The sequence below is a fragment of the Megalobrama amblycephala genome, linkage group LG12 (assembly GCF_018812025.1).
Source record: "Megalobrama amblycephala isolate DHTTF-2021 linkage group LG12, ASM1881202v1, whole genome shotgun sequence".
In the NCBI taxonomy this organism is placed as follows: domain Eukaryota; kingdom Metazoa; phylum Chordata; class Actinopteri; order Cypriniformes; family Xenocyprididae; genus Megalobrama; species Megalobrama amblycephala.
Window position 1 is genome coordinate 7,624,153 of NC_063055.1, and position 19,096 is coordinate 7,643,248.

General features: G+C 37.7%; 2 protein-coding genes and 1 long non-coding RNA gene across 4 annotated transcripts in view; 1 reads left to right on the plus strand and 2 right to left on the minus strand.

The window, feature by feature from the left end:
• Nucleotides 1-64: 64 nt before the first annotated feature.
• Nucleotides 65-3,837, minus strand: bcas2 (BCAS2 pre-mRNA processing factor). Its single transcript, XM_048211236.1, has 7 exons — nt 3,675-3,837; nt 3,362-3,454; nt 3,211-3,281; nt 2,646-2,807; nt 922-972; nt 712-792; nt 65-611 (listed from the first exon to the last, which is right to left on the minus strand). The coding sequence occupies exons 1-7, from the start codon at nt 3,765-3,767 to the stop codon at nt 485-487; spliced, it is 678 nt and encodes a 225-aa protein (XP_048067193.1). The 5' UTR covers nt 3,768-3,837; the 3' UTR covers nt 65-484.
• A 2,723-nt stretch (nt 3,838-6,560) lies between these two features.
• Nucleotides 6,561-19,096, minus strand: part of dennd2c (DENN/MADD domain containing 2C) — a 35,922-nt gene continuing 23,386 nt past the window's right edge. For both annotated transcript variants that reach the window (XM_048209086.1, XM_048209087.1), the window contains exons 17-19: nt 7,564-7,806; nt 7,383-7,469; nt 6,561-7,279 (exon numbers count right to left, since the gene is read on the minus strand). In XM_048209086.1, the coding sequence (XP_048065043.1) occupies nt 7,248-7,279; nt 7,383-7,469; nt 7,564-7,806 (362 nt within the window). In that variant the 3' untranslated portion in view covers nt 6,561-7,247. The remainder of the gene's footprint in view (nt 7,280-7,382; nt 7,470-7,563; nt 7,807-19,096) is intronic.
• On the plus strand, nt 13,974-18,079 carry LOC125279424. Its single transcript, XR_007187383.1, has 5 exons — nt 13,974-14,259; nt 15,203-15,306; nt 15,711-15,810; nt 16,078-16,243; nt 17,805-18,079. It is a non-coding gene; the product is annotated as an uncharacterized LOC125279424 (long non-coding RNA).

Below are 19,096 nucleotides of genomic sequence, written 5' to 3' on the forward strand. Positions count from 1 at the left end.
CCAAAAGTGTGCTGTTTAGCCAGAGAGGAGTCTTCTTGACCGAGAAAATGAACAGTCCAAGACATGATTTTGTAATTTTATTGTGTATTTAAAAAAAAAATATTACAAATAGAGTAAAACATGACCATTAAGATGAACTAAATGTCCATCAGGTAATCATACAGAAGACAAAAAAAAAAAAAAGATTAGAAATGACATTACAGCCAAACTATTTTTATGTATATAGTGAACACAAAAGTGAGTTAATGATTCCCAGAGTCAAAATGGACCTCTTGTTTATTTTTGGTGCAAAATCACGAGCCAGCAGAGCCTCTGTTTGCACTACAACACTATTGCTCATTTGTGTTTTATAAAGAATCATTTCCCTGTTCGTCAGGAAAACGGAACAAAGCGATCATTAAAAAAAACAATGTCACACTTTGGTGATCATTTGCTTTTGCAAAGTCTGCACAGTTTCAAGACGCTGTTGAACGGTTTTCAATATTTAAAAGTCCTGTCGAATATTCTCTTTGTTCTCATCGCCCTGTTGCTGTTTCATCTGTGCCACTTCATTCTCCAGCTGGACGATGGCTCGCTCAATCTCATAGTTCTTACTAACGAGGGACACCCAACTGCGGAAATTGAATCAGAAACATCAACTAATTGCATTCAGATTTGCTCATAACATATTCTGGAAATGGTTTTCATATAGGAACATAACAATGTACTGACTTTGACTCAAGTTCTCGCAGTTTTGCTCCTCCAGCCAGCTGGTCGTTTTTGCGCTGCCAGTTCAGATCCTGTATCTGCTTTCTGGAATGAGAACAAAAGCACATTAGGTGGGGAATTAGGATTCATTTCAAAAGCTAATTAAACTGTTTGTGCACAGCTAAAATATACAACAGCCATATGTAAAGGAAATTGCATTGACCTTCAACTTACCTAACCTTCTGCAGTTCCTTTTGTGCATTTTCAATCATTAAGGCCAAGTTACTGTTTCACAGAGAAGACAACCAATTATGATTGACATAAAATCCAGCAAATACACAAATAAACCTCACAATTGTTTTCATTTTCCAATAATATTGCACCAAAGAGGAATTAAATAGCATTTTAAACCAAAGCCTTGAGACTGCAAACAGTGTTCACCAGAGGTGTAAAGTATTTGAGTAAATGTAATTAGTTACTGCACTTAAGTATTTTTTTGGCTACTTTGTACTATCAAAGATATTGGCAACTTTTACTCTCTACTTGACTACATTTTTGAACATTTTATCACCATTTTATCACCATCTAAGGGCATTGAAGGTACTATATCTTGTGCGTTTTGCCTTTACTCCCCCAAAACTTGTCAACAAGGCTACTTTACGTGAATGTGAGTGCATTAGCAGGTAGTTGCTGATCGCAGGTGTTTGATTTATTTACACATTCAGTAGACTTTGACTATTTAATTTTACTTAACATTGTTTTATTTATCCGCTATATTGACAAGACCTTTTTGAAAGACATTGGTTTACTTATGACCTTTTTGTGCACTTGAGCTCAACTGAGACTTGAGAGATTGTAGACGTTTAAAATGTTGTTGTGTCGACCTTGATTTATTGCAATACAGTTTTATTTTGATTTTAGAAAATAAACATGATTTCTCATCTTACAAATCAACTGTTTCTTATTTTCACCGGCATGTCTCTCAGGTGTTGAGGACTAGTGCAGCATGAGTAAAATACTTAAGTACTGTTAAAATCAGATACTTTAAGACTTTTACTCAAGTCGAATTGGAATTGGTTACTTTTAACTTGTAGTGGAGTCATTTTCGATTTGAGGTATCTGTACTTTTACTCAAGTATGGTTTTCAGGTACTCTTTAGTTGTGCTTGGAGTCAATTGTTTTACTTCTGATAATGCAATGAAACAGACATTTTTTTTTTTTGACAGGCTGTCAAAGACATTATGAACATGCAAAAACAAGAGAGAACCAATTAAATAATAATTAACCGATTACGTTGTAGTCAATGTATGCTTTTTCCTGTGAGCTTTTTGTTTTTCTATGCATTTTTTTTTTGTATAGTGAAATAAAACCTGTAGCTGCAGTTTTGCCAAATAATTTTGTCAGATAAATACCTTAAAGAGTTAGTTCACCCAAAAATGAAATCCGTCATTTATTACTCACCATCATGTCGTTCCACACCCACAAGACCTTCATTCATCTTCAGAACACACATTAAGGTATTTTGATGAAATCCGAGAGATTTTTTTTACCCTCATTTGAAAGCAACAAAATAACGTAGCAGAATGACAGGGGAGAGATGAATTTGTTGAATAATTTGTTATGAATTTGTTTTGTTTTTGCGTACAAAAAGTATTCTCGTCATTTCATAACATTAAGATTGAACCACTGTAGTCACGCTGACTATTTTACAATGTCTTTACTAATTTTCTGGACCTTGAATGTGGTAATTTTGTTGCTTTCAGTTGAGGACTAAAAAAAAAAACTTCTCAGATTTTGTAAAAAATATCTTAATTTGTGTTCTGAAGATGAACGAACGTCTTACAGGTGTGGAACGACATGAGGGTGAGTACTTAATGACAGAAATTTCATTTTTGGGTGAACGAACCCTTTCACTAAGTTTAAATCTTGAATAGACTGACTCAAGTCTCTTCACTTACTCATTGGACACCTTCCATGCATTAGTTCCATACTGGGCCATGAGCTCAAGGTTCTCAATGCGCACTGCCTGGTGCTCCAGCTGAGCCATGGAGTTGTTAACACTTTCCTGCCATGCTGTGATATCATTCTTCTGCCCAGACGATGGAGCAGGAAGCTCATATCTAAGAAGACAAACATGTGAGAACAGCAAACAACACATTTTTTTAGGAATATTTGGATGAGCCCTTTACTGTATGTGAACTCAAAACTATCTGCATAGCACTCAAGTTCTATTATTTACATGTGTGCAATAACTCACAATAGCAGGATTATGATTAGTGTAATACTTAAGTGGGACATTGGCTATGAACAATAGCATTTTAAAATAAAACTGAAATGTTTATCTTAATATTTAAGATTTAAACTATCAATATTACTGCAGTTTCTCCTCCCAAAGAAGTCTTTAGATTTCCTGCAATTTAATTTCCTACCTTTTTTTTAACTTAAACAGGTTATGTACACAAGCAGAACACAAAAAGACAACATTTCACCACCTGTAACAGAAGTTTTGCTGAGTAAACTAACCTCTTCATACTGAGCAGCTCCATGGGTTGACGAGCAGCCAGTCTTTCAAACTCATTCCTCATGATCTCGGTCTAAAGTAAACAACAAAACACTAAAATTATGGAGTGAACATGTAGATTATGGTAAAACAGTAGCAGAAAGCGTCTTGTACCTCAAAGGTAGAGAAATCTGGTGTGGGCAAGTAACTCAAATAGTTCTTGGTTGGTCTGTATCGTCTCGTCTCTTCTTCCACCAAAGCAGCTGCCTGAAATTGATCAAAACCGATTAATGTCCCCCCTTAATGAGGATAAATGCACTACGTAATTCAGAAACATAGGAGATTAAACAGCCAAACTGTCTCATTTAAAAACCAGAAGCAGATGCAGCCGTTAGCTGCCTGCCTTGTGGCAGCAGGTCAAATACTTATTATTTATCGTAATTTAAAATAGACAGAACGTACAAAAGTAAATATTCAGTCTACTTACGGCTTCTCTGACCCCTGGAGCATCATAACCCTGGTCGAAATACGGCAGAGCATCAACAAAAACATCACCAGCGACTGAAGCCGGTCCTGCCATCCTTTACAAACACACGCTTCGCGCTCTGCTTCTATTATGATTGGATCGAATGACATATGAACATCAGCGCCCCGTTGTGTACCGGAGGATATATGCGTAGTTAACCCTTTAATGCTTGACCCATAGACTTTATTTATTTATTTATTTATTTATTTATTTATTTATTTATTCAAAGAACAATAACATACAGGATGAAATGAAACAATATCAAAAGGAAGAAGAGAAAAAAAGAAAGAAAAGAACAAATTACAACAAATAAAACAGGGTGCCAGGGGGAAGTAAATATAAAAGTTCAAAACATAGATAGAATATATATATTCACATATACATACATATATACACACATATACATACGTATACAAAGAGTCTCTGATACTGTCAATAAATATAGATATTTCAGTCAACAAAATCATAAAGTTTGGTTTCTTATTGGTAAATTTGCACTTATGAATGTGAAGCATGACCCATAGACTGTGGCATGACTCTTTTCACTTGATGACGCGTTTTAACGCTCATCAATATCTTAAATCCTGCAGTTTTTTATATTTTCATTAAAAAAAAATGTATGTACATTTATAACACTATACTTAGTATTATATTACCGTTGCATCAAATTACAAAAAAAAAAAAAAATAGTTAACGCTTCTGTGAGGGTGTTTCTAATACAACGGCTTTGGAAGTGATGGTAAAAATGACATCTTTCTTCCTTTGGACTGCCGTTATCTATTTTCTTCCTCTTTTTTAAAGTTAGGAAAACACTATTGTGGAGTTTTTCTTTTGTTATTTGTGTAGCCTATATATTTATCGAAGCCTCTCATTCACCCAGGGTTGCCAGGTTTTCACAACAAAACCCGCCCAATTGCTCCTCAAAACTAGCCCAAAACTAGCCCAATCCCATTTAAGGGGGGTCCCTTTCTGGGGGTTAAAATTAGCATTTTTGGCTGGGCTCCCTGATCAAATTTGCATTCCAGGGTCTAAATATCACATTATTTTGGTTCTGTTCAACCTGCGGACATGAAAAACAACCCATGGCAACAGTGTAAAAGCAGCCCAATTCTGCAGAAAATCCGCAGACTTGGCAACACTGCATTCACCGCTATAAAAGTTTACCCAACTATGACGACTTCCGCTTCTGAGAGAAATGTGAAAAAGGTCTATTAAAACAACCTTTGTCAAGATTTTTTCTCTGTGTTTTATTGCTCTTATGGCATGAAAAACAAGATCTGAACTTTTTATTATTATTATTATTATTATTATTTACAAATTTTTCAAAGAGATTTTCAGATGTCACTTCACTCGAATGCGTTTTTGGTTTTAACACTTTATTAAACATAATACAGTGTATTTACTCGGTATTATTATAATACTGTGTATTTAACAAACCAATGAATAAAATGATATAAAATCATGTGAAATCTATAAAGTAAAAAATATAATACAGCTTCTATTGTTGCAAAAGCAATTGAGTTTGTTCCTGTTTGACCAGCAGACGGAGAAGAACCTACAGGAATAGTTCAACCAAAAAGGTTCACCCATTGACTTCAATAGTATGGGGGGTGGGTGGGACTATGGAAGTCAATGGGGCCCCATCAACTGTTTGGTTACCAACATTCTTCAAAATATCTTCCTTTGTGTTCAGCAGAAGAAATACATTTATACAGGTTTGGAACAACTTGAGGGTGAATAAATGACAGAATTTTCATTTTTGGGTGATCTATCCCTATAATACAAGGTGAACGTTGCGTGTCTTTGATGAACATGCGGATGGATGATTCCATCAATCTGGTGCCTGGTGGAGGTACAACTCTGTGGAAACCCAACTCAGACTATGTAGAAATGAGAGTATGTCGATTTACACTTATTAGCTGATAATTCTCATTCAAAATTTCTACTGTAGCTCTCCTCTGTGAGAAAACCTCATACTGAAATCTACATTGATCTGTTGATGTTTTCAGTCTGAAATGAGCAGCGTTGGGGGCATTACAGGTAACGTGCATTACGTAATCAGATTACTTTTTGATGTTACGAGTAATGTAACACATTACGTAGATTATTTTTGACTGCAAATTACATTCTAATTCTCATTCATACTAAGTTACTGCAGATGAAGTACTTTCAAGTAGTAGTATGATTTGTAGCTGAAATATAGCTAGTGATGCATAATGTCCAATTTAGTGGACAGATGATGAATCAGAATTTCCTCCCAATCTATAATCAATACAACTCCTTAAATGTTACAACTTTTTTTTTTTTTCCTGCAAGAGTCTCCTAGGATAGAAGGAATGGATGGATATTTCAGTGCAACTTGGCATTTCTGACTGGCCTTTAGCCATCTTGGTTTGGAAAAGAAAAAAAAAATCCACATACAATAGCTTGCCACATGGTGGCAGTGTATAAGATGATGCACTAGTCTACTGTAGTGGTTGATGTGCAAATGTGCAATCAAAACGCATGCATATGCAAGAAATGGCTTTTTGAATAGCTGTCCACTGTAGTGACCTCTTTGTGTGAAAGGGTTGAGAATAATAGTAGAGTCATTAAAACTATGAAATAACACAAATGCACTCATGTAATGTCACAGACAAATGGCCAAAACTACATTAAAGCTATTTTTGCTTCTTCAAAGTAGCCCCCAAATTCAAAATAATTCGTTATTTTTAATAATATACTCCTTTCATTTTAAGTTTCCCATATATTTCAAACCCATGGATTCTGGACATTCTCATTTTCTAGACATTCATTCAAATTTCTAATTTCCACAACAAGATCACATTGTTTGATTCACACTGCCTGTCCACCTCTGCATCTGAAAGTTGTTTTTATTTTCAAACGTTACAAAAAGTCTTGTTTGTCTACAAAAAACAAACTGTACAAAATGTAAAATCCTCTGAAATCAAACATCGGCATTGATATTTCACAAAGAGCATATGTGGCAAAAAAAAATAAATGTTTGACATTTAACTTCAAAAGCGATTTCTGTGCATATGAAGAATCATAAATTAATTATTAAATGGGAATATAAGCCATCCTTCATCATATTTTCTTTTAAACTTAAAAAAAAAATTCCAGTTGGAAAAGGTTAAAACATAAGCTTACCTAATTGTCTGGTTTAATAAAAAATACATTAAAGACAAAATATGTAAGACATCTGAAATGGCCATTAACCCAAACCTTGTACTTATGCATTCATAGTCAGTTTTTTTTCCTTATTTATCAAAATTACAATAACATGACAGACTCCTCCCTTTCCTCTTTGTTCTAATTCAGTCGTCTTTGTTCCTGGTGCTTATAAACTCATTTCCAGCCTTTTCTCTTTTGTGACAGGGAAGAGTTTTCATGGCAGATCAAGCCGATTCCAGTCTTGACCTCATCTCCGCCCTCGAGCGTTCGCTACAGGAGAGGAACTGACATGCTGGTGGAGTCATCACATGCTTCTGAAAAAAGCTGTGGCCACTCATACTTGGCGTCTGACACAGTTCTCTATTTCTTCTGTAAGAATTTCATTTTATTCCCTGCAAACAAACATTTTTGTGAATAAAACAGCAAAAATAAGTCAGTCATTCTCCTTCTTTATCTTTTCATTCAAGACAAATGTAAAAGCAGAAAAAGATTTACCAAGCCCCTTGAGAAATTTATTGACTCCACTTGGTTCAGGTTCAGGATATGAATCCAGATAATCTGCAGCTCTTACTTCAAACAACCCTGTTAAATGACAACGACACATTCCTCTCATTACTTAAAAGGAACAGTTCTTCCTAAAAATTATGACTTTAACCAGGAATATCCCTTCTCTCACCTTTAACGCCTCCCTTTCTGAGCTCTCGGTCATGAATGAAACCAGCGAACATCTGCGTGTCCATGAAGAGCTGAAGAAACTGCCGCACTCCTCGGGATGGATGAGATTTCCTGAAAGCGTCTCTCTGCAGCTCTCGGGTCCCACCGGGTCCTACGTCACTCATGTTGAGAGAATAATGTCCGACCAGCTCAACAAAGAACCACACGAACGCCTCTGACACCAAAGTGCTCAGGTCCGACTTGTCTGTAGGGAGAATAAAATCACAATTTGACACACAGATAATGTATAGTGTAAAAGGCAACTATTATATAATTAAAGTCTTGATTTTGTTTTTTGTTCTCTACTAGAATAGGTCTTCATGCTTGAATGTTAAAAAAAAAAAAAAAAAAAAAAAACTTTTTCACATATTTTACAATGTTGCAGCACCTCTCTTCCCAGTCTGTGATGATCTGGGCTGCATTTCTCATCTAAGTTTATTGTAAAGTACAATCTACTTAGGCTTACATTGCTTTTGAGAAACGCTTTAGTTCTTGTCTCTATGAAACCCCTGCTTCCGAAAAGCACAATGTGCTCTGATTCATTTAGTTCATGCATTCATGACCTCAAGGCTAGATTATTGTAATGCTTTACTGGGTGGTTGCCCCGCACGCCTAATAAACAAACTCCAGCTGGTCCAAAACACAGCAGCGAGAGTTATTACTAGAACCTGGAAGTGACCATATTAGCCTGGTTCTGTCAACACTGTATTGGCTCCCTATTAAACATTGTATAAATTTTAATATCTTGCTAATTACTTAAAAAGCACTAAATGGTTTAGCTCCCCAGTACCTGAGCGAGCTCTTAACACATTATAGTCCTTCAAGTCAATTGTGATCTAAAGATTCTGGCCAGTTTATAATACCTAGAATATCAAAAATCAACCACTTTTCATTTTTAGCACCTAAACTTGGGAACAGTCTTCCTAGCATTGTTCGGGAAGCAGACACACTCTTGTCAATTTAAATCTAGACTAAAAACAAGTCTCTTTAAACTGGCATACACGTAATACATTATCTACTTATAAAATTCAAATCATGTAAATTGTTATTCTGCATAAATTAGGTCAGCCGGAACCAGGAACACTTCCCATAACACCTGATGTACTCGCTACATCATAAGAAGAATGCAGTCTATGCTAATATTAGTCTCTCTCCGTTTATTCCGAGGTTGACCGTAGTCTGCCAGATCCAGGCCGTATCCAGATGAGATGAAGGACCTGCACCTAGACACGACGACAATGGATCGCATGGATCCCCGGAAACCACTAGTATAGAGGGTATGCATCGACGTCACTTTACCGCCGAAAACGCGCTCCCTCAGCTGGACTGAGTGGCAAAAGAACCTGCTGCGTAACTGGATTAATAGGAGAAACGGCGAAAACGCAAGTAAAACTAACGAATTACCCAAAAGGTTGGACTCAGGTTTGAGTCAGGTTTGTCAAATAAAACTAATCCATGGATATTGACATGCAGCCAGGAGTCGTGTTTCCTGACATTATATGTGCCTGATTTGACGCCGGGGAAATACATAAAGCAAATTTGGCTGAGAATATTTTATATAACTACAATATCGTTATGTTTAAATCTGCTTAATCACTTATATCAATGTTATATCGTCATATTGTCCAGCCCTAAAACATATATAGTTCTATAGTATAGCTTTTGACAGTGTTGTTTATTTAAAACACCCAATTATGCATAATATAAGATGGAAAATATTTAATTGATGAGTCGTCAACATAATATATAACAATACAATATATAAGGTATGATTTTACCTCAAAATCCAACAATTCGACACAAAATGATAACTGCAAATCCATGTTTCTTTGCCTGGAGTCCAGCTGTTTCTGTGACTTGCAGTGATCCATTTGCTTCTTTTTCTGATGCTTTCTCTAGTTTTTAAATATATACCTCAGGGTTTGTGTCAAATCTATTTGTACAGTCAGTCGCAAAGCTCTTTCCCGTTTTGAATGTGTTTTTCGCGACATTCACGCTGAAAACCAATTGCTGCTGCTCAGTCTTTTGCCACTCAGCGTGCGTAACCGCAGTCCTAACGGTCGACGGTGGCGTCACGTGTATACCCTCTATACTTTGAAAGACGCGCGGACGTGGAAAGTGAAGTATACCCGGGGCTTAAGCGTCTGCGCACATACACATTCACACATGCATACCTATAGACCATAGACAGTAAAAGAAATGGACACAGCGAGCCCATTGGAACTCAATTGAGACAAGTGAAGCCCATTTTTAGCGATTTTTAGCACTTCCGTTTCTGACGCGCAGACTCAAACTAAGCTTGATGACGTCAGCAACCTGTCTGACAGATGTAAATCTTCTAGTAGCTGTCAGTGCCCAAGGAAGTCGACCGGAAGTTGAAGTGGGCCGTGTGCCGCCATCTTGTAGCAGAACTTCACTTGCGTTAGCATCCCATTGACTCCCATTCATTTTGGCGTCACTTTGACAGTGAATAACTTTACATCGGAGGCGTTTAAAGACTCCATTTGTCCATTATTTATTTCTAAAGATACACGACAATGTATAAAGGGCTCCATTATCTTCTATGTTACATTATGGCCCCGTAGAAACAGTTTTTGTAAAAATAGGCTAATGATTGCGTCATAACCACTCGACTCTCTGTCGCACAGTAGAGAAATTACCGTACAGACAGGAGGAGAAGCTCGCAGGCAATAGTATGCATTAACTTAATATGGCGTACTGGCGTTACATTTTAAAATACTATACAAAATAATTAATCAGAATACTTACTCCTGCTCACTCACGCCAAAGAACTCCCCGCTCAAGCTCGCCGTCTCTGCAAGATTAACGATGGCAGTTTTCACGCACAGCTACTAGAAGATTTACATCTGTCAGACAGGTTGCTGACGTCATCAAGCTTAGTTTGAGTCTGCGCGTCAGAAACGGAAGTGCTAAAAATCGCTAAAAATGGGCTTCACTTGTCTCAATTGAGTTCCAATGGGGTCGCTGTGTCCATTTCTTTTACTGTCTATGGTAGCTGTGCGTGCAAACTGCCATCGTTAATCTTGCAGAGACGGCGAGCTTGAGCGGGGAGTTCTTTGGCGTGAGTGAGCAGGAGTAAGTATTCTGATTAATTATTTTGTATAGTATTTTAAAATGTAACGCCAGTACGCCATATTAAGTGAATGCATACTATTGCCTGTGAGCTTCTCCTCCTGTCTGTACGGTAATTTCTCTACTGTGCGACAGAGAGTCGAGTGGTTATGACGCAATCGTTAGCCTATTTTTACAAAAACTGTTTCTACGGGGCCATAATGTAACATAGAAGGTAAGGGAGCCCTTTATACATTGTCGTGTATCTTTAGAAATAAATAATGGACAAATGGAGTCTTTAAACGCCTCAGATGTAAAGTTATTCGCTGTCAAAATGACGCCAAAATGAATGGGAGTCAATGGGATGCTAACGCAAGTGAAGTTCTGCTACAAGATGGCGGCACGCGGCCGACTTCAACTTCCGGTCAACTTCCTTGGGCACTGATATACCCTGGCTGCGTCCGAAAACTGTAAAATGCTGCCTTCTGAGGATACATTTCAAGGTAGGAAGGCATCAAGGCACATCCGAATCCAATGTTAGCTTCACTTCCTGTTTCCTGAGATATCTTCATCTGATCGATTTTTGAAGGAAGCATAGATGTATCCTTAGCTGCCTTTGATATCCCACAATCCTGTGCTTTCCATTCTGTGACAGTTGAGCGAGCTAGAAAAATAAAGATGGTGTCCGAAAGTTGCGTTTGCTGCTCAGTTTGTGTATAAATGTACGATTTTGACCAACATATTTCAATTTTGATATCATTTCTATCGAGAAATTACTACTGTAATAATTAAATATTTGTTTAGTTCTCACCAAAGCTCGCGCTATATTGCTGTAGATCAGTGGTTCTCAAACTTTTTAGCGTGGAGTACCCCCTGAAGGGATTACCATCCTTCTGCGTACCCCCTCTCTTCCACTTCGACTGCAGTCACACCTTTTCCATTAAGGGACAATATTTGCCCCTAAATTGATTTTCCAGTGCATATTTTTACGTTTACGAATAACTTTATAAAATAAATAATGTTTTAAATAAAAAATGTTTAATAGAGAAATATGCAATGATGGTAAAACAAAGTGATACTTTTAAATATTAAACTAAAACTGCCAGTAGGTGGCAGCAAGTCACTGTTTTTATGAGTGAGTCATCGAGTCATTCATTCAGTAATGAATGGCTGTGAATGAATCATTGAATCATTGACTCTCACGATTCGTTCAAAGCCGTATTCGTGTGTTGTAGATCTGCTCTCGTTTTCGTTAGAAATATTTTTTTCATTGCAAAATAGAGTAAATACTGACAGTACTGTGTTTAAAATGTACGTTTTGTTTTTTGACCTGTTGTATAATAATGCACGTTTGCAGTCATGTGGATATTTGGGTACAATTGCATTCTTCCTCGTTATCAACATTAAATACAAGAACTCACACAAGGTATGTTTTTGTATTGAAGACAGTTTGAGTCTTAAATTGATATAAATTCACTATCTGTGTCTATATTTGTTCTTAATGCAAGTGCTAAATCCCCACTTTTACATAAGGTGCATTGTCGAGAACGGCAGTAATTTAGCGCGATTTAAGGCAGCATTCGGCACGCAATCTATCATATGCATGCTGCTTGTGTGGATACAGTCATTTTAGACTGCAAAACATGAGGTAATTTGATTAAACGTAATGGATTTACGGCATTTTGCCAGTTAGAAATACATGCTCGGTTTTAATATTAATTTAAGGTATGGTAGAGTTAAATTAACTACTCCGCATTTTGTTCGCGTACCCCCTTTTGTCACCTCACGTACCCCCAGGGGTACGCGTACCCCAGTTTGAGAAACACTGCTGTAGATCATTTAACTATTACGCTGCCTCAGAAGTCTGTCCGAAATCAGTTTCGTGAGGTACCTTCATGTACAAACGCTGCCGTACAAGTCATTCTCTTATAAGACAGCGAGGCAGCAAGACAGCTACCTAGGTTTTCGGACGCAGCCCCTGTGTCTCAATCAGCTCCCTAGTTCAGTAGTCAGGGCACTGACCAGGGAGTCGGCCATTTTAAGGGCTGTCTCAATCGCAGAATCCTTCCAGGGCACTGAAACGTTCGCTCCCTGAAAAGTCCCACAATGCACCGTGAAAACCAGGGAGCATCGATGCTCACTATGCTCCCTTAACGGAAGTTCTGAAGCGCGAAACTTGAATCACGTGAGCCAACTCACTACACATGACGATACGCGATAGATGTTTTTAAAAAATACAAACCGTTATTTTATTATATTTCAGCATAAACATACATCGCTAGACAGGTAATGAACATAATCTAGCTAACATTTATAATTTATTCACGGCTGAAATGTTGCACGTATATGTAACAAGGAAATAATTAATCATAATGTACTTTAAATAACATTACAAGTAATGTCAGAAAATATCAGCTCTGTTGTTGTTCATAAATACCAGTAGTGATGTTGTACAATGAGGACGTTGTCACGTCGCCGGAAATAGAGTCGTAAGTGTCCCAATGTGTAGTGAACCAGCATCTTTTACTGTCCTTATCAGTGCCCGAATTCGTGTATACGATATACTGATTCACGAGCTCGGGAGCTAGGGAACTGATTGAGACACATAGACAGTAAAAGAAATGGACACAGCGACCCCCATTGGAACTCAATTGAGTCAAGTGAAGCCCATTTTTAGCGATTTTTAGCACTTCCGTTTCTGACGCGCAGACTCACACTAGGCTTGATGACGTCAGCAACCTGTCTGACAGATGTAAATCTTCTAGTAGCTGTGCGTGCAAACTGCCATCGTCCCTGCAAACACGTCCAGTTGGGGCCCACATGGGCCTCGCTTGGGCTAGTTGGGCTTCGGCTGGGCATGGGCTCAGGGTGGGCTGTTGTTGTTGGGCCCCACATGGGCAGTAGATAGGCTAAAGGGCTCCATTCAAAATTGACTGTGTCAGACATGGATGCTATTTTTAACAATATAGGCTCTGGGCTAGGTCCACTTTTTATACAAATTTTATTAGATTAGCTGCTGTCTGTAACTTTTTTGTGTGTTTTAAGATTGTTTTGTCAGTATCTATGTGTTTTAAATTTTATAATGAAAATGTGCAACATTCATTTTCAATCCATCCATCTAACAATCCATTTTCCTAACCGTGTTTTGTCTTACCCCGAATCAGTATACATTTATAATAAGTGTTTATATTGGGACTATTTCAGGACGGTCAAGTAGGAATCGCTGCGGAGGAGCAAAGTCCCTGCGTGACTCGTCATAGACATAAACAAGTAGCTCCGGCTGCAGTGTTCTTCCGCAAGAAGAATTCTGTTTATTAATCGCTAGAGCGCCAAATTGCAGACTGCAGCTAAACAATTGTCTTAAGAACGTTGTACGAGTTTCAAAAAGACAAGTTTGCTAACGGTTTCCCCACAAAATGTTCAAACCGTAAGCAGTGCGCACTCTGTGCAGCGCACATCTGGAAAGCTCCACCCCCATCGCCGAGCGAAAGAATCTGCCCAGCAACAACTTTGCCGCCTTTTCAGTAGTCTGCTGTCCGTTAAGGATCCTCGAGTTCACCGGTGTCGTCGTGTGGACAAAAGGCAGGTAAGAGTATAATAAACTTGGGGATGATTTTACCGCATGATGTTAACCTAAAGCTTTTTTGGAAAGTATTAGTTACGAGGATAGCTTTTAGCAAATGTTTGTGCATTAGCAAATGTAGCTTAAACCTGGTTAAAGAACAGACGACTTTAATTTATTAAGTCAGTAGCATTTGAGCTTGTTTTGAGTGTTTGACTTAAATATATTGTGCGTGCACTCTGCTGCACTTCGAGACACGGCAGGTGAAAACATCGTTTTTTTCATGCAGTGATCAATTTTGAGATTTTGGGCCAGTTTGCTCCCTTAACATGTAAGCTTTAATGTCAAAATAAAAAAACAAATGTCAACATTACACATTAAGGTGGTTATTTCATTATATTTTGTCAACTTGTGCCTTTAGATTTCTACCGTAAATCACCATACGTTAACAGGGTTTTCCTGCGTGTATTTTTTTTAGCGGCCGACAAAACAAATTTTTGTCCCGCCAAAGCCTGGTTTTGATCAGTTATTGTGATCTATGACTGATGTAGATGACTGCTGCGCTTGTGATAGAGCGCATGTTAACTGAGTGACGGAGAGAACGAGCAGAGAGCCCCCCCCCCCCTTTTTTTTTTCTTCAAAATAAGCACAGTCTTAACTCTCTCATATTTCACATATTAATCACAATCAAAAGGTCAGAAGACCCAATCCATGTTGCACATGGCGCATTCGGACAATTTTGTGGGTGTGCACTCAAAAAATGTTGACTCTTCTCTAACAAGAGAAGTAAGTTAGTTATCTTCTATTTCTATTAAAAGTTTATTCATTTATTCCAATGTGTTTTAAATATTATACACTTACTGATAATAATTAATTTAATATATATATTTTGTTTGTAGGTTGTGGGTGTCATTAGAAGTGTAAAATTTGCTCTGAGTGAAACTAATTGCCACTATGTCTCCCACAGCAACGTATGAAATTGCCTGCACAAAATTAGTCGAGTATGAACACAGATGTACCAACCGAGTCCGATTCTACAGAGAATATGGGAAGGGTGAAGCGCAGAAAGAGGTGAGGCTATTTGAATTACTACTACTAAATGGATGGTGAAAAATTTCCCAATGACACAGGAAGGACATGTTTTGTGGGAGTTTTGTTAAGTGTATTTGGCTCAAAGCTGTCAAAACGAGGGAGGTAGACAACAGATATACGATTAAGAAATAAATAATATTAAATGTAATCAGTTAATAAAAGTAACAATCACATGTTTTGGGGGGAAAAGAGATGTATACAAATGGATGTGTGCATGCCTGAAGGGAGCATGGGGTGTTGGAACAGATGTTAAGGATCAATGTGAGGGTCTCTCTGGTATCTAGAGTGTAGATACCAGAGTTGTATATATTTTTTATGTATATATTTTTTAACCAACTGTTTTTAAAACACTTAAACTCATTGATTGTGCTTGTATATTATAGATTTCTAGGCGAGTGATTTTGTCCAGTGAGGATGAGCCCCATCAGGCCTACACCTCCATCCACCCTCAAGTCATCACCTCCACTGTAAAAAAAAGAAAATGTAAGGTTGATTCAACTTGACATTATTTGTTTTCTGGAGAAAACTATTCTGTACCAAATCTTTTGTAGTTGAGCCAATTCAACATTTAATGTCTATTGGATACAGAAGTACTTAAGGATTTAAATTATATATATATAATATGTATGTATATGTATGTGTGTATTAAAAGATTTTTTTGTTGTACAAGATTTTTACAGTGTGGATTTTTGCTGAACCAACACAACAAAATTATTCATTTCAAAGTTGTGTTGTTTTTTTGTTTTACAGCGCACCGGCTGCATCCACCCTCTGATCTGTGCCGACACCTCCACCGGCTCCATCCACCCTCAGATCTCTGCTGACACCTCCATGGCCTCCATCCAACTGGCAGTACAACTTTGTGGGCCGAAACGGGAAGAGAGAGTTCAAGGCCTTAAAACTGTATGAAGTAATGGTAGGTGTGCATGTGGATAATGTTTTAAGTTGTACTGATACTAGAAAGCTGTCACAATACCCCAAACTTATAAACATTATTTACTGCTTATGTTTACTTGCACCCAAATAATCCATTTGTAATCGGATTGACAGCTCAATCAAATTAAAAGATGTTCATGTAAACACCTTAATCGATCCGACTGAGCTTGATCCGAATGAAATTTAGATCGGATTGGAAGGGGTGGTTTATTCTTTTTCTAATCCAATCCAACAGCAAAAAATGACCATGTAAACGCTTGAATCCGACTACTTTCTCATTCGTTCTCAGAAGACTCTGGGGCACATGCACAGTGCAATGTTGACACGCATTACGCAGTGCACAAAGTCACGTTCACGTCTTGAGTTGAAAAGATGCCAACAGGCAGTGGCATAGTTGTATCCCTTCGTCATAATATTGGAAATCTTTCCGTTTAAAAACAAGAAGGGGAGCCAATGGATATCATAAAAGAAGCAACGTGCAAACTTTGCGCAAGAGTTATTGCTGGTGAAAAAGTCACAGAAAGTGAAAGTAAAAAGTGACGGAGCTGTCTGACGCTGCATTAACGGAGCATATTCTCTCAGAGATGAATTTCAATATAATATGCTGGTAACGGTATATAAATAAATAATTTATTCCATTATTTATCTGGTGGCTGTACATATAGGCAAGTGGAACAAGTGAGAATAATAGAGAATACGAATCTGACGTCACGCCACATTGAGTTCTGGGTAACTTCTTTGTTTATTCGCCAGTTTATTTGTCTATTATTATTTCGTGTTAAACAGTTTTTTTTTTTTTTTTAAGTCGGTGCTTGAAGTAACGCTGCACTTAATTTTCATTGATGACTGCAGTGTTAGGAAATAGTATTATAGCCTACACTCTAAATAATTTTAATTATAGGCTATAATTCATTGTAATAATAGACCTAAAAAAATATTAAATCATTTTTAAAGATAGCTAATAGCCTAATCTTTTATTATCCTCACAGCACATATAATATTAATTTAATAATAAAAGAAGCTGAACCTAATAGTTATAATAAGACTAGAAGAATGTAACAGGCCTACATTAATTGGAAATACCAAATCCTCTTAATATTGCCAAGATTTGAAGCTGTTGACAATATCTCTTGCTATTGTCGATACATGATAATCGTCTGTTGACGCAACCTGGGTTACCGCATGTGTGACTGATATGACGTCACACGCACAGTGCGTGCGCAAACGTTTTAATCAGAATGTATATAAAACACATACAAACGGATATTTGAATCAGATTACAATGTTTAGAGTACATGTAAACAGATCTGCAATCAGATTCAATTCATTCGGATTGGTGAAAATTGGTGCATGTAAACGTAGCCACTGTGTATGGAGTTGCAAGTAAGTTGCCTAACTTGTGTGTTTAAGAGTATGTGTGTAGTTCTAATAATAATCTTAATTTATATAGCACTTTTCTTTACATAGTGGTTTTTACAGTCCTGGCTGAGAGTTGTGTTGGCACATATAAAGTAAGTGACTGTTATATTTGTTTCTTGCAGGAGGCTTAAAGAAAAGCACCATGACCAGCCAAATCACCTGTAAAGATGCAGAGAAGGCGGTCTCCAAGTGGCTCATTGGTGCTAGGGACTGGGGGGTAATAGACAGGCCCAACAGGCAACCCCTTAACAAGGACTTCAGGCTTCGGGTTCATTTGAGGTGGAAAGTAGCTAATCCTGTCTCTAACAGTGAGGGAACACTGAGCAAAAGTTTTCTTAATGAGAGTTTTCTTAATGTTTTTCTTAATTTTACTTAAATAAAAAGGTCATTAATTGTATTACTGGTCTTGTTATTATTGTAGCTCATTTAACCCAAGGTGTTTGGGTCTTTGGGACCCGTTTTAAAGGTTGCTAAAAGAAAAAAATATGCTATTTATTATTTTTTCTAACACAAACTCATTGGCCATCTGTGTGCGGGAGTGTTGTCTTTCTGCACCTGCTATTCCCACACAAAGTTACAAAATTGTTACATTTCAAGCATTTTCACCTATTCTGACTAAGTTCTAAGAAATAATCACTAATAATGATAAAATCTTTTCAATTTTTTTTTTTTTATTGAATTTCCTTGGTTTCTCACAAAAAACAAACTATCATAAATGCGATCTCACAGGGGTAAATGGCTAAAGTAAACATCTGTCAAGTATTTTTTACATGAATTGTTATGGCTGTGTTGATTTAAAAGCCTAATAATGTGGTGGGTCCACCAGACCCGGTAAAATTGGCTGTGTAAAAAAATATGAACACAGGTTACAGAACTGTATGGGCTGACAGTAAAATAAATCCCCAAAAATGAATTTGTTAGCCCATAATAATAATGGTTATTACCCTTAGGTAGAATAGCAGGGGCCCATGATCAGCCCACAGGTAAGTGTGGGCCCCAGATGGGAGAAACCTGGGTTGCCCGTGTGGGTTTTAGCTAGGGCCCATGTGAAGCCCAACTTCAGCCCATCTGGGCTTGCCCACATGGGGCCACCATGGAACCCCCGGACAAAATTAACTGGGCCCCATCTGGGCTGCCCAGATGGGGCCCACTCACCAGCCCATATCCAACCCTTATGGGCCCCACATGGGTGTGTTGGCAGGGGTTAATCTTGCAGAGACGGCGAGCTTGAGCGGGGAGTTCTTTGGCGTGAGTGAGCAGGAGTAAGTATTCTGATTAATTAGTTTGTATAGTATTTTAAAATGTAACGCCAGTACGCCATATTAAGATAATCTCCCCGACTGTCTGCGAGCTTCTCCTCATGTCTATACGGTAATTTCTGTACTGTGCGACAGAGAGTCGAGTGGTTATGACG